Source organism: Bufo gargarizans, chromosome 3 (genome assembly GCF_014858855.1).
Source record: "Bufo gargarizans isolate SCDJY-AF-19 chromosome 3, ASM1485885v1, whole genome shotgun sequence".
Lineage (NCBI taxonomy): Eukaryota > Metazoa > Chordata > Amphibia > Anura > Bufonidae > Bufo > Bufo gargarizans.
Window position 1 is genome coordinate 193918569 of NC_058082.1, and position 13979 is coordinate 193932547.

Genomic DNA, 13979 nt, shown 5'->3' on the forward strand with positions numbered 1-13979 from the left:
GCAAGATATTTAGTGTCCGTCAAAGCACATTTTTTGTTCTGGGTTGAAGTACAATTCCCAATTTAGCAATTTCATAATTTAGTGGTTTCTGCTATATCAGAGCTATTTGAAATCTATCCCAAAAAGGGTATATAATATTGAAGGTGCACATAGGGTCATTCAGAATAACTTCACACACACCCGCTACTGTGTATTTCCAAGTCTAATTCTGTCACTAAACCCATACCTGTCACCCAGCGCCTAAATACTAGGCCTCAAATTTAAATCCCTCTAAATCTCTCGTTACCGTTGTCCTGTTGTAGCTGGGAAAGTTATTTAGTGCCCGTCAAAGCACATTTTTTGTTCTGGGTTGAAGTACAATTCCCAATTTAGCAATTTCATAATTTAGTGGTTCCTGCTATATCAGAGCTATTTGAAATCTATCCCAAAAAGGGTATATAATATTGAAGGTGCACATAGGGTCATTCAGAATAACTTCACACACACCCGCTACTGTGTATTTCCAAGTCTAATTCTGTCACTAAATCCATACCGGTGACCCAGCGCCTAAATACTAGGCCTCAAATTTAATTCCCTCTAAATCTCTCGTTACCCACCGGTGTACTGTTGTTGCTGGGCAAGATATTTAGTGTCCGTCAAAGCACATTTTTTGTTCTGGGTTGAAGTACAATTCCCAATTTAGCAATTTCATAATTTAGTGGTTTCTGCTATATCAGAGCTATTTGAAATCTATCCCTAAAAGGGTATATAATATTGAAGGTGCACATAGGGTCATTCAGAATAACTTCACACACACCCGCTACTGTGTATTTCCAAGTCTAATTCTGTCACTAAACCCATACCTGTCACCCAGCGCCTAAATACTAGGCCTCAAATTTAAATCCCTCTAAATCTCTCGTTACCGTTGTCCTGTTGTAGCTGGGAAAGTTATTTAGTGCCCGTCAAAGCACATTTTTTGTTCTGGGTTGAAGTACAATTCCCAATTTAGCAATTTCATAATTTAGTGGTTCCTGCTATATCAGAGCTATTTGAAATCTATCCCAAAAAGGGTATATAATATTGAAGGTGCACATTGGGTCATTCAGAATAACTTCACACACACGCTTCTGTGCATTTCCAAGTCTAATTCTGTCACTAAATCCATACCGGTGACCCAGCGCCTAAATACTAGGCCTCAAATTTAATTCCCTCTAAATCTCTCGTTACCCACCGCTGTACTGTTGTTGCTGGGCAAGATATTTAGTGTCCGTCAAAGCACATTTTTTGTTCTGGGTTGAAGTACAATTCCCAATTTAGCAATTTCATAATTTAGTGGTTTCTGCTATATCAGAGCTATTTGAAATCTATCCCTAAAAGGGTATATAATATTGAAGGTGCACATAGGGTCATTCAGAATAACTTCACACACACCCGCTACTGTGTATTTCCAAGTCTAATTCTGTCACTAAATCCATACCGGTGACCCAGCGCCTAAATACTAGGCCTCAAATTTAATTCCCTCTAAATCTCTCGTTACCCACCGTTGTACTGTTGTTGCTGGGCAAGATATTTAGTGTCCGTCAAAGCACATTTTTTGTTCTGGGTTGAAGTACAATTCCCAATTTAGCAATTTCATAATTTAGTGGTTTCTGCTATATCAGAGCTATTTGAAATCTATCCCTAAAAGGGTATATAATATTCAAGGTGCACATTGGGTCATTCAGAATAACTTCACACACACACGCTTCTGTGCATTTCCAAGTCTAATTCTGTCACTAAATCCATACCGGTCACCCAGCGCCTAAATACTAGGCCTCAAATTTATATCCCGCTGAATTTGAATACAATACATTGGGCCAAATAATATATTTGTTGTTGTGGTGAACCATAACAATGAGAAAAACATCTAGTAAGGGACGCGGACGTGGACATGGTCGTGGTGGTGTTAGTGGACCCTCTGGTGCTGGGAGAGGACGTGGCCGTTCTGCCACATCCACATGTCCTAGTGTACCAACTACTTCAGGTCCCAGTAGCCGCCAGAATTTACAGCGATATATGGTGGGGCCCAATGCCGTTCTAAGGATGGTAAGGCCTGAGCAGGTACAGGCATTAGTCAATTGGGTGGCCGACAGTGGATCCAGCACGTTCACATTATCTCCCACCCAGTCTTCTGCAGAAAGCGCACAGATGGCGCCTGAAAACCAACCCCATCAGTCTGTCACATCACCCCCATGCATACCAGGGAAACTGTCTCAGCCTCAAGTTATGCAGCAGTCTCTTATGCTGTTTGAAGACTCCGCTGGCAGGGTTTCCCAAGGGCATCCACCTAGCCCTTCCCCAGCGGTGAAAGACATAGAATGCACTGACGCACAACCACTTATGTTTCCTGATGATGAGGACATGGGAATACCACCTCAGCATGTCTCTGATGATGACGAAACACAGGTGCCAACTGCTGCGTCTTTCTGCAGTGTGCAGACTGAACAGGAGGTCAGGGATCAAGACTGGGTGGAAGACGATGCAGGGGACGATGAGGTCCTAGACCCCACATGGAATGAAGGTCGTGCCACTGACTTTCACAGTTCGGAGGAAGAGGCAGTGGTGAGACCGAGCCAACAGCGTAGCAAAAGAGGGAGCAGTGGGCAAAAGCAGAACACCCGCCGCCAAGAGACTCCGCCTGCTACTGACCGCCGCCATCTGGGACCGAGCACCCCAAAGGCAGCTTCAAGGAGTTCCCTGGCATGGCACTTCTTCAAACAATGTGCTGACGACAAGACCCGAGTGGTTTGCACGCTGTGCCATCAGAGCCTGAAGCGAGGCATTAACGTTCTGAACCTGAGCACAACCTGCATGACCAGGCACCTGCATGCAAAGCATGAACTGCAGTGGAGTAAACACCTTAAAACCAAGGAAGTCACTCAGGCTCCCCCTGCTACCTCTTCTGCTGCTGCCGCCTCGGCCTATTCTGCTGCTGCCGCCTCGGCCTCTTCCTCCGCCTCTGGAGGAACGTTGGCACCTGCCGCCCAGCAAACAGGGGATGTACCACCAACACCACCACCACCACCTCCGTCACCAAGCGTCTCAACCATGTCACACGCCAGCGTTCAGCTCTCCATCTCACAAACATTTGATAGAAAGCGTAAATTCCCACCTAGCCACCCTCGATCCCTGGCCCTGAATGCCAGCATTTCTAAACTACTGGCCTATGAAATGCTGTCATTTAGGCTGGTGGACACAGACAGCTTCAAACAGCTCATGTCGCTTGCTGTCCCACAGTATGTTGTTCCCAGCCGGCACTACTTCTCCAAGAGAGCCGTGCCTTCCCTGCACAACCAAGTATCCGATAAAATCAAGTGTGCACTGCGCAACGCCATCTGTAGCAAGGTCCACCTAACCACAGATACGTGGACCAGTAAGCACGGCCAGGGACGCTATATCTCCCTAACTGCACACTGGGTAAATGTAGTGGCAGCTGGGCCCCAGGCGGAGAGCTGTTTGGCGCACGTCCTTCCGCCGCCAAGGATCGCAGGGCAACATTCTTTGCCTCCTGTTGCCACCTCCTCCTTCTCGGCTTCCTCCTCCTCTTCTTCCACCTGCTCATCCAGTCAGCCACACACCTTCACCACCAACTTCAGCACAGCCCGGGGTAAACGTCAGCAGGCCATTCTGAAACTCATATGTTTGGGGGACAGGCCCCACACCGCACAGGAGTTGTGGCGGGGTATAGAACAACAGACCGACGAGTGGTTGCTGCCGGTGAGCCTCAAGCCCGGCCTGGTGGTGTGTGATAATGGGCGAAATCTCGTTGCAGCTCTGGGACTAGCCAATTTGACGCACATCCCTTGCTTGGCGCATGTGCTGAATTTGGTGGTGCAGAAGTTCATTCACAACTACCCCGACATGTCAGAGCTGCTGCATAAAGTGCGGGCCGTCTGTTCGCGCTTCCGGCGTTCACATCCTGCTGCTGCTCGCCTGTCTGCGCTACAGCGTAACTTCGGCCTTCCCGCTCACCGCCTCATATGCGACGTGCCCACCAGGTGGAACTCCACCTTGCACATGCTGGACAGACTGTGCGAGCAGCAGCAGGCCATAGTGGAGTTTCAGCTGCAGCACGCACGGGTCAGTCGCACTACAGAACAGCACCACTTCACCACCAATGACTGGGCCTCCATGCGAGACCTGTGTGCCCTGTTGCGCTGTTTCGAGTACTCCACCAACATGGCCAGTGGCGATGACACCGTTATCAGCGTTACAATACCACTTCTATGTCTCCTTGAGAAAACACTTAGGGCGATGATGGAACAGGAGGTGGCCCAGGAGGAGGAGGAGGAGGATGAGGAAGAGGGGTCATTTTTAGCACTTTCAGGCCAGTCTCTTCGAAGTGACTCAGAGGGAGGTTTTTTGCAACAGCAGAGGCCAGGTACAAATGTGGCCAGCCAGGGCCCACTACTGGAGGACGAGGAGGACGAGGATGAGGAGGAGGTGGAGGAGGATGAGGATGAAGCATGGTCACAGCGGGGTGGCACCCAACGCAGCTCGGGTCCATCACTGGTGCGTGGCTGGGGGGAAAGGCAGGACGATGACGATACGCCTCCCACAGAGGACAGCTTGTCCTTACCCCTGGGCAGCCTGGCACACATGAGCGACTACATGCTGCAGTGCCTGCGCAACGACAGCAGAGTTGCCCACATTTTAACCTGTGCGGACTACTGGGTTGCCACCCTGCTGGATCCACGCTACAAAGACAATGTGCCCACCTTACTTCCTGCACTGGAGCGTGATAGGAAGATGCGCGAGTACAAGCGCACGTTGGTAGACGCGCTACTGAGAGCATTCCCAAATGTCACAGGGGAACAAGTGGAAGCCCAAGGCCAAGGCAGAGGAGGAGCAAGAGGTCGCCAAGGCAGCTGTGTCACGGCCAGCTCCTCTGAGGGCAGGGTTAGCATGGCAGAGATGTGGAAAACTTTTGTCAACACGCCACAGCTAACTGCACCACCACCTGATACGCAACGTGTTAGCAGGAGGCAACATTTTACTAACATGGTGGAACAGTACGTGTGCACACCCCTCCACGTACTGACTGATGGTTCGGCCCCATTCAACTTCTGGGTCTCTAAATTGTCCACGTGGCCAGAGCTAGCCTTTTATGCCTTGGAGGTGCTGGCCTGCCCGGCAGCCAGCGTTTTGTCTGAACGTGTATTCAGCACGGCAGGGGGCGTCATTACAGACAAACGCAGCCGCCTGTCTACAGCCAATGTGGACAAGCTGACGTTCATAAAAATGAACCAGGCATGGATCCCACAGGACCTGTCCGTCCCTTGTCCAGATTAGACATTAACTACCTCCCCATAACCATATATTATTGGACTCCAGGGCACTTCCTCATTCAATCCTATTTTTATTTTCATTTTACCATTATATTGCGATGCTACCCAAAGTTGAATGAACCTCTCCTCTGCCTGTGTGCTAGGCCTAAATATATGCCAATGGACTGTTGCAGTGGTGGCTGACATGAAGCCTGATTCTCTGCTATGACATGCAGACTAATTCTCTGCTGACATGAAGCCAGATTGTCTGTTACGGGACCTCTCTCCTCTGCCTGGGTGCTGGGCCTAAATTTATGACAATGGACTGTTGCAGTGGTGGCTGACGTGAAGCCTGATTCTCTGCTATGATATGAAGACTGATTCTCTGCTGACATGAAGCCAGATTGTCTGTTACGGGACCTTTCTCCTCTGCCTGGGTTCTGGGCCTAAATTTATGAAAATTGACTCTTACAGTGGTGGGTGACGTGAAGCCTGATTCTCTGCTATGATATGAAGACTGATTCTCTGCTGACATGAAGCCAGATTGTCTGTTACGGGACCTTTCTCCTCTGCCTGGGTTCTGGGCCTAAATTTATGAAAATTGACTCTTACAGTGGTGGGTGACGTGAAGCCTGATTCTCTGCTATGATATGAAGACTGATTCTCTGCTGACATGAAGCCAGATTGTCTGTTACGGGACCTTTCTCCTCTGCCTGGGTTCTGGGCCTAAATTTATGAAAATTGACTCTTACAGTGGTGGGTGACGTGAAGCCTGATTCTCTGCTATGATATGAAGACTGATTCTCTGCTGACATGAAGCCAGATTGTCTGTTACGGGACCTTTCTCCTCTGCCTGGGTTCTGGGCCTAAATTTATGAAAATTGACTCTTACAGTGGTGGGTGACGTGAAGCCTGATTCTCTGCTATGATATGAAGACTGATTCTCTGCTGACATGAAGCCAGATTGTCTGTTACGGGACCTTTCTCCTCTGCCTGGGTTCTGGGCCTAAATTTATGAAAATTGACTCTTACAGTGGTGGGTGACGTGAAGCCTGATTCTCTGCTATGATATGAAGACTGATTCTCTGCTGACATGAAGCCAGATTGTCTGTTACGGGACCTCTCTCCTCTGCCTGGGTGCTGGGCCTAAATATATGCCAATGGACTGTTGCAGTGGTGGCTGACGTGAAGCCTCATTCTCTGCTATGACATGCAGACTAATTCTCTGCTGACATGAAGACAGATTCTCTGTTACGGGACCTCTCTCCTCTGCCTGGGTGCCGGGGCCTAAATATCTGAGAATGGACTGTTCCAGTGGTGGCTGACGTGAAGCCTCATTCTCTGCTATGACATGCAGACTAATTCTCTGCTGACATGAAGACAGATTCTCTGTTACGGGACCTCCCTCCTCTGCCTGGGTGCTGGGCCTAAATATATGCCAATGGACTGTTGCAGTGGTGGCTGACGTGAAGCCTCATTCTCTGCTATGACATGCAGACTAATTCTCTGCTGACATGAAGACAGATTCTCTGTTACGGGACCTCCCTCCTCTGCCTGGGTGCTGGGCCTAAATATATGCCAATGGACTGTTGCAGTGGTGGCTGACGTGAAGCCTCATTCTCTGCTATGACATGCAGACTGATTCTCTGCTGACATGAAGCCAGATTCTCTGTTACGGGACCTCTCTCCTCTGCCTGTGTGTGTGCTGGGCCTAAATATATGCCAATGGACTGTTGCAGTGGTGGCTGACGTGAAGCCTCATTCTCTGCTATGACATGCAGACTGATTCTCTGCTGACATGAAGCCAGATTCTCTGTTACGGGACCTCTCTCCTCTGCCTGTGTGTGTGCTGGGCCTAAATATATGCCAATGGACTGTTGCAGTGGTGGCTGACGTGAAGCCTCATTCTCTGCTATGACATGCAGACTAATTCTCTGCTGACATGAAGACAGATTCTCTGTTACGGGACCTCCCTCCTCTGCCTGGGTGCTGGGCCTAAATATATGCCAATGGACTGTTGCAGTGGTGGCTGACGTGAAGCCTCATTCTCTGCTATGACATGCAGACTGATTCTCTGCTGACATGAAGCCAGATTCTCTGTTACGGGACCTCTCTCCTCTGCCTGTGTGTGTGCTGGGCCTAAATATATGCCAATGGACTGTTGCAGTGGTGGCTGACGTGAAGCCTCATTCTCTGCTATGACATGCAGACTGATTCTCTGCTGACATGAAGCCAGATTCTCTGTTACGGGACCTCTCTCCTCTGCCTGTGTGTGTGCTGGGCCTAAATATATGCCAATGGACTGTTGCAGTGGTGGCTGACGTGAAGCCTCATTCTCTGCTATGACATGCAGACTAATTCTCTGCTGACATGAAGACAGATTCTCTGTTACGGGACCTCCCTCCTCTGCCTGGGTGCTGGGCCTAAATATATGCCAATGGACTGTTGCAGTGGTGGCTGACGTGAAGCCTCATTCTCTGCTATGACATGCAGACTAATTCTCTGCTGACATGAAGACAGATTCTCTGTTACGGGACCTCTCTCCTCTGCCTGGGTGCCGGGGCCTAAATATCTGAGAATGGACTGTTCCAGTGGTGGGTGACGGGAAGCCAGATTCTCTGCTATGGAACCTCTCTCCAATTGATTTTGGTTAATTTTTATTTATTTAATTTTTATTTTAATTCATTTCCCTATCCACATTTGTTTGCAGGGGATTTACCTACATGTTGCTGCCTTTTGCAGCCCTCTAGCTCTTTCCTGGGCTGTTTTACAGCCTTTTTAGTGCCGAAAAGTTCGGGTCCCCATTGACTTCAATGGGGTTCGGGTTCGGGACGAAGTTCGGATCGGGTTCGGATCCCGAACCCGAACATTTCCGGGATGTTCGGCCGAACTTCTCGAACCCGAACATCCAGGTGTTCGCTCAACTCTAGTACTGCTGTATCTGTAAAGCCACATACAATAAAAAGAACCCATTTTACCCCATAAGGTGAACATAGTTACACATGAATAAAAAGCCAAACTAGTTCCCAAGAAATGCAACAAAAAGTACTCAAATAAGTTGCATGTACCCTAAAATGGCACCAAGAAAAACTACAACCTGTCCAGAAAAACTCCTTTGACAGAAAAACTAAAATGTCTATGAATGCAGTGACCATAACAATTTTTAATATGCAAAAAGTAGCAAAGCATAAAAAAAAAAAACAACATGCTCTTTAAGGTTATAGAAAAAGTATCTGTCACTATGATCAACCTAGGTTTATAAGGCATACTGCATAGGGTTGATCACAGCAAATTAAATTAATGCTCCAAATATTACTTTTACTTTATGCAAATTAGGTGACTTCACCAGGCATGGCAGTTGATCTCAATAGGCATTTGCCGATGCCGTCATGATGCTGTCAATGAAGAAATAAAAAGTTATGGCTTTTGAAACACAGAGATAATTTGAAAAAATGCCATGTCCTATAGTCCAAAATAGGTACATCCTTAAAGGGATTGTCCAGGTTCAGAGCTGAACCCGGACATATGCCCATTTTCACCCAGGCAGCCCCCCTGACAAGAGCAGTTCCTGCTCCGATGCACTCCTTTGCCCTGTGCTGAATCGCGCAGGGCAAAGTCATTTTCAGGCGATGCGGTGACGTACCGGGCTCTCCTTAGGGCTGCCAGATGGACGCTTCCGCCCAGCAGTGAGCCCAGTGACGTCACCAGCACTGATGGGCGGGCGAGCCTCTAAAACAACTAGGGCAGCGCTAAAACCGGCCCATCAGAGCGGGTGACGTCACGGAACACACTGCTGGGCGGTAGCCTCTGCCTGGCAGTGTGTTATGGTAAATAAAAGATAGTAGATAAAAAAATTAAATGCTCCGATTCTAACATCAGGGGTCTGCCTGGGTGAAATTATGGGTATGTCCAGGTTCAGCTCTGAACCCGGACAACCCCTTTAATGGTGTTCTTAGATTTCCTAGACCTGATGAGACTGGTTTACTTACCTCTGAAATTCCATGTCAGGAAGGCTGTGAAGGTTTTCAGGACTGATTGCAAGACGAAATTACCTCATTCAACTGCTAGTTTTAAAATTAGACAGAAAACGTTCAAGAAGGATTATACTGCCATTCTGACATGGCTGTTCAAAGTACACCGGCCTCATCAGGTCTAAGATCTATTTAATAATATATGCGAGTTATGCTGTGAAATCTTTAATAAGCACTTCTTGGATTAAAGCCTCTTCTGTAATTATCTTATCAGCAACTCCTTGCTCTGGCTCATGGCGGGATAGTCCCAAGAGGAGGACTGTCCTCTAAAATGTGGGACAACCCTCTAATAGGGCGCTACAGTCACTATCAAGGAGCATAATTCACACTTACATTCTTTCTTAATCTTTTCCGCAACAAGAAATTCATCCCGTTCAACAGTTGGAGCAAAATTGCTGCCTATTACACGGACTGCATACTGGAACTGCTGAGCGACATCCGCTGTGAAGAAAAAAAGAAGAAATTATTTCTAGACCTATTTGAAAACGAGGAAAAGTGAAACAACACCACTATTTTATAACAAAAGGGGTTTTCCATTTATAAGAATTTTTTTTAAGCAAGTGCTTGCCGCCTGACCTTTGACACAGAAGATTCATACTTACCTGTTTCACGCCACTCCGGTCTCCCGCGCTGACTCCATCTTCTGGTCTCCGCACTGTTTACATCTGGTGGTGCATGGGCGTGGTCACAGCTTCAGTGGTGACCTGCTGCTGGTGCTCACATCATTGCGGAAGCCAGTCATTGGCTGGAGTGGAACAGGTGACTATGCCCATGCACCTCCGGATGTAAACAGCAGAGACAGCATAGAGGACCGGCGCAGCGTGGAGCGGGTAAATATAAATCTTCTGTTTCAGGGGACAGGCTGTGGGCACTTGCTTAAAAATCTCCAGGAATTAAGAAAAAAAATTACCAAAAATACTTAAATATTACTTTGTTATGAATATATTCCCAAATATCTTTCATTAGTTATAATGGCTCGTTCTGTCTGGGGAGCGATCAGGGGTAATAAAATGGCCGCCGTCCTATTAGCATACACAGAACCTGTCCTAATCACACAGCAGGACAAGTTACTTCAGAACACTGAGCTAAAGAGCTGCTTCATCCTCCCTCTACTTGTCAGGGATTACAATCCTGAATACAACTGATACATGTTCAGCTGAATCTCTGTAGCAAAAAAGCTCATGGGGAGACATGAAGTACAGAGAGCAGGTGGGGATGTGGATAATAAGTAGCAGAACTTGTACTGTATGCAGTCTCCATTACCACAATCCGTCCTCTCTGTACTTCATGTCTCCTCATGAACTTCATCCCCACAGAGATTCAGCTGAAGATCTTACTAGCTGTATTCAGGATTATAATCCCTGACAAGCAGAGAAGAGAGGAAGATGAGGCAGCTCTTTACCTCAGTGTCCTGAAGCAATTTGTCCTGCTGTGTGATTAGGACAGGTTTTGTGTCTGCTGATAGGATGGCGGCCATTTTATTACCCCTGATGACTGCTTCCCAGACAAAATTAGCCATTATAACTAATGAAAGGTATTTGGGAATATATTAATAAAGTAATATTTAAGTATTTTCATTTTCTTAATTCCTGGAGAGCCCCTTTAAGTATCTTAGCTTTTTAATATCAATCATTAAAAATGAGATTCCCACTAATATCTACTGACCCAGGACGGTATATAGTCCACTTTTTGACACTGCTGTTCAGGTTACATGTATGGTGGATGAAGAAAGGTCTTTTGTACTATTGTTCTTTATGAATTGGGCACAATTTTCCATAATTATATTTCTGTCCCTGGCAAAGTTCACACCATATAAAAGGTATATACAGTTTTTATAATAGCATACCACTGCCATCAAGGTAGCTAATGGTAAACCTCCCAAACGTATGGTGTGGTGTGGTACACTCTCCTGGCACACGCCTGGCCCAGACATACATTTTACAATTGCAGATGTAGAAAGAGAACTTTATGATACGAGGTGTGGAAATATGGGCTAAAAGCAAAACAAGCCGCGCAATTCTTCCTGGATAAGATACCGGCTGCATTCATACAGGTGCAATGTGTATGTGAGCGCCACACATTTGTTTTAGGAGGATTCTTCAATTTTTCATTTCAACACAGCAAAATAAAAGTTGCAAATATGCAATGAATAAAAACAAAACAAAAAGGTAACTACATGACAAATACCGCAAACCATTGGCAAGTACAGGTGTATGCAACTCATAGAGAGGCAGTACTGAACATGAGATGTAGACAGGACCATGAAGCACATTAGCTGCTGTCATTTGAAGCAATACACAGCACTGTCACCATGTGGCCATGGACTACGTGCAGCGGGTGGCGGCGTTACAGGATACACACCGATGCATAATTTATTAGCTGAACAACCAAGATGCCAAATAGAAACAATTATACCTTTGTATTTACCTGCGCCGTACAGAAGACACCAAACAGGCTACACGCAGAAGCTTCCTGCTGAGGCGCTCTCACTTCTCGCTTATACGTTAAACAGTAACTAAAAATGTGGACTACAAATCCTTCTTCTAATACACTTTATTAATTGATGTTGCCGTTTTACTAAGCAAATAGGCAGCCATCAGCGGTGTACCGATTCTACCGTGCTGGAGCATTGGGGGCCTGCGGTGAGCGATGTACAGGCAGGAGCACACATCCCTGCCTGTGCCCTCTCAGCTTGGCATCTGTGCCCACTCTGCTAAAGCTCACATGCAGGGCTTTTCCGCACCAAGTAAGATGGTAGTTGGCACTCTCCAGCCCTCCTGTGGTCATCATTAGTACCAAGACAGAACACCAGGTCTTCATGGTGTGGGGCGCCATTAGCCACCATGGCTGTTCCTGTCTGGTATTCATAGAGGAAACAGATTGACCAACCTTCAGTATGCCATGGAACCAGTCCTACTGCCTACTCAGATGTGGTGTTCCTACAAGATACCGCCCACACACTGCCAATGCTATACAACATGCTCTTCGGGGTCTCCAACAGCTCAATCACCAGATCTCTGCCCCATCGAGAGTCTGGGACTGCATGGGGCGACACAGCCAACAATCAGTTTGACTGAACTACTGGTCCATGTAGTAAGAGCGCAGAATGCCATACCACCGGAGGATATCCAGCACATTCTGTGGAAGGCACAGGGCCAGCTCTATATAGAAATGTGGACAATAGGACATGCTCTATATTGCTTGTGGGGCCACGGGACGGAACTACTGAGGCCCTACTGAAATGAATGGGTCCGCAAAACTACAGAACAGATGTGGACCCATACATACGGCTGTTAAGGGGCAGTCTGGGGGGATGCCACCCAGTATTAATGCGACCCTGCTTCAACATATACCCAGAATAAAGGCTGCGCCACCTTGGTTGTGTGATCAGTGGCCAAGAGCCACAAGCAGTTCATACTTGGTCAGTTTTCCTGGTCTTCTCACCAATTCCATCGGTGTAATTGCCAATTCATCTGAATGGTCAGCATCAGGCTTCAGACTGCTCGATCCGGACCAGATTCGTTTGAAAACTCTGTTTAGATTACGCGCTCTGTACCGCGATAAAATGTATGGGCTCCGCTGAGGCCACGTTCTTCTCGCCACGAGACTCGCTCAGTCTCGTGCCTGCGACGGTACAGTTCGGTTCTGCGGATACATTACTACTGAACTGAGGTGCAAACCAGAGTTCTGCTTCGGATTTTGAAAGAGTAATTTATGCGCAGAACCGAACGGTATCGTCGCAGGCACGAGACTGAGCGAGTCTCACGTTACTCGTGGCAAGAAGAACGCGGCCTCAGCGGAGCCCATACATTTTATTGCGGTACAGAGCGCGTATTCTAAGCAGAGTTTTCAAACAAATCGGGTCCGGATCGAGCAGTCTGAACGGGACTCGCTGAAGCCTAGTATGCATGTAGCGCAGGGCCGACCTGAAACCTCCCTATGGCAATATTCTATTAGAAGCTTGACCCCTGCCATTGCCAGGGGCTGCTGAGCAGGATTCCGGACTACATGGCTGGCACCTCTCTCTGGCAGCGAGACATCACACCTGGCATAACCAGACAGATCTGGGGGACACAAGGCCCCGTTCATTTCTTTGGGGGTCACCCATGTGCCACGAGTTCCAGAACTTGTCCTGTTCTTATCCATATTGCAGATATGAACAGGCAACTTTACAATGGGGCCCGCGAAGAGTGCGCGGATCTGCAAACAGGTATGGTCATGTGACTGCAGCTTTATTCACATCTCTGACTTACAGGTGAGTGTCAGGGCCCCGAGCTAAGAGTGGGTGTCGCTATAGCAACCAACTTCCAACTGGTAAGACTGCCCAGGGAGGGACACCGTGTGATCTACAGTCCTGCTTACTAATCCCAGGGATACCCGACAGCTCAGTCACTGTGCCCTCCTTACTGACTAACATCTGACAGCTCAGTCACTGGGTCCTCCTTACTGACTGATCCCAGAGACACCCGACAGCTCAGTCACTGGGTCCTCCTTACTGACTGACAGCTCAGTCACTGGGTCCTCCTTACTGACTAACAGCTCAGTCACTGGGTCCTCCTTACTGACTGACAGCTCAGTCACTGTGCCCTCCTCACTGACTAACAGCTCAGTCACTGGGTCCTCCTTACTGACTGACAGCTCAGTCACTGGGCCCTCCTCACTG

General features: G+C 47.7%; 1 protein-coding gene across 3 annotated transcripts in view; it reads right to left on the minus strand.

The window, feature by feature from the left end:
- TUBGCP3 (tubulin gamma complex associated protein 3) overlaps nucleotides 1-13979 on the minus strand; it is a 127666-nt gene that overhangs the window by 111122 nt on the left and 2565 nt on the right. For all 3 annotated transcript variants that reach the window (XM_044286034.1, XM_044286033.1, XM_044286035.1), the window contains exon 2: nucleotides 9650-9757. In XM_044286034.1, coding sequence (XP_044141969.1) covers nucleotides 9650-9757 — 108 coding nt within the window. The remainder of the gene's footprint in view (nucleotides 1-9649; nucleotides 9758-13979) is intronic.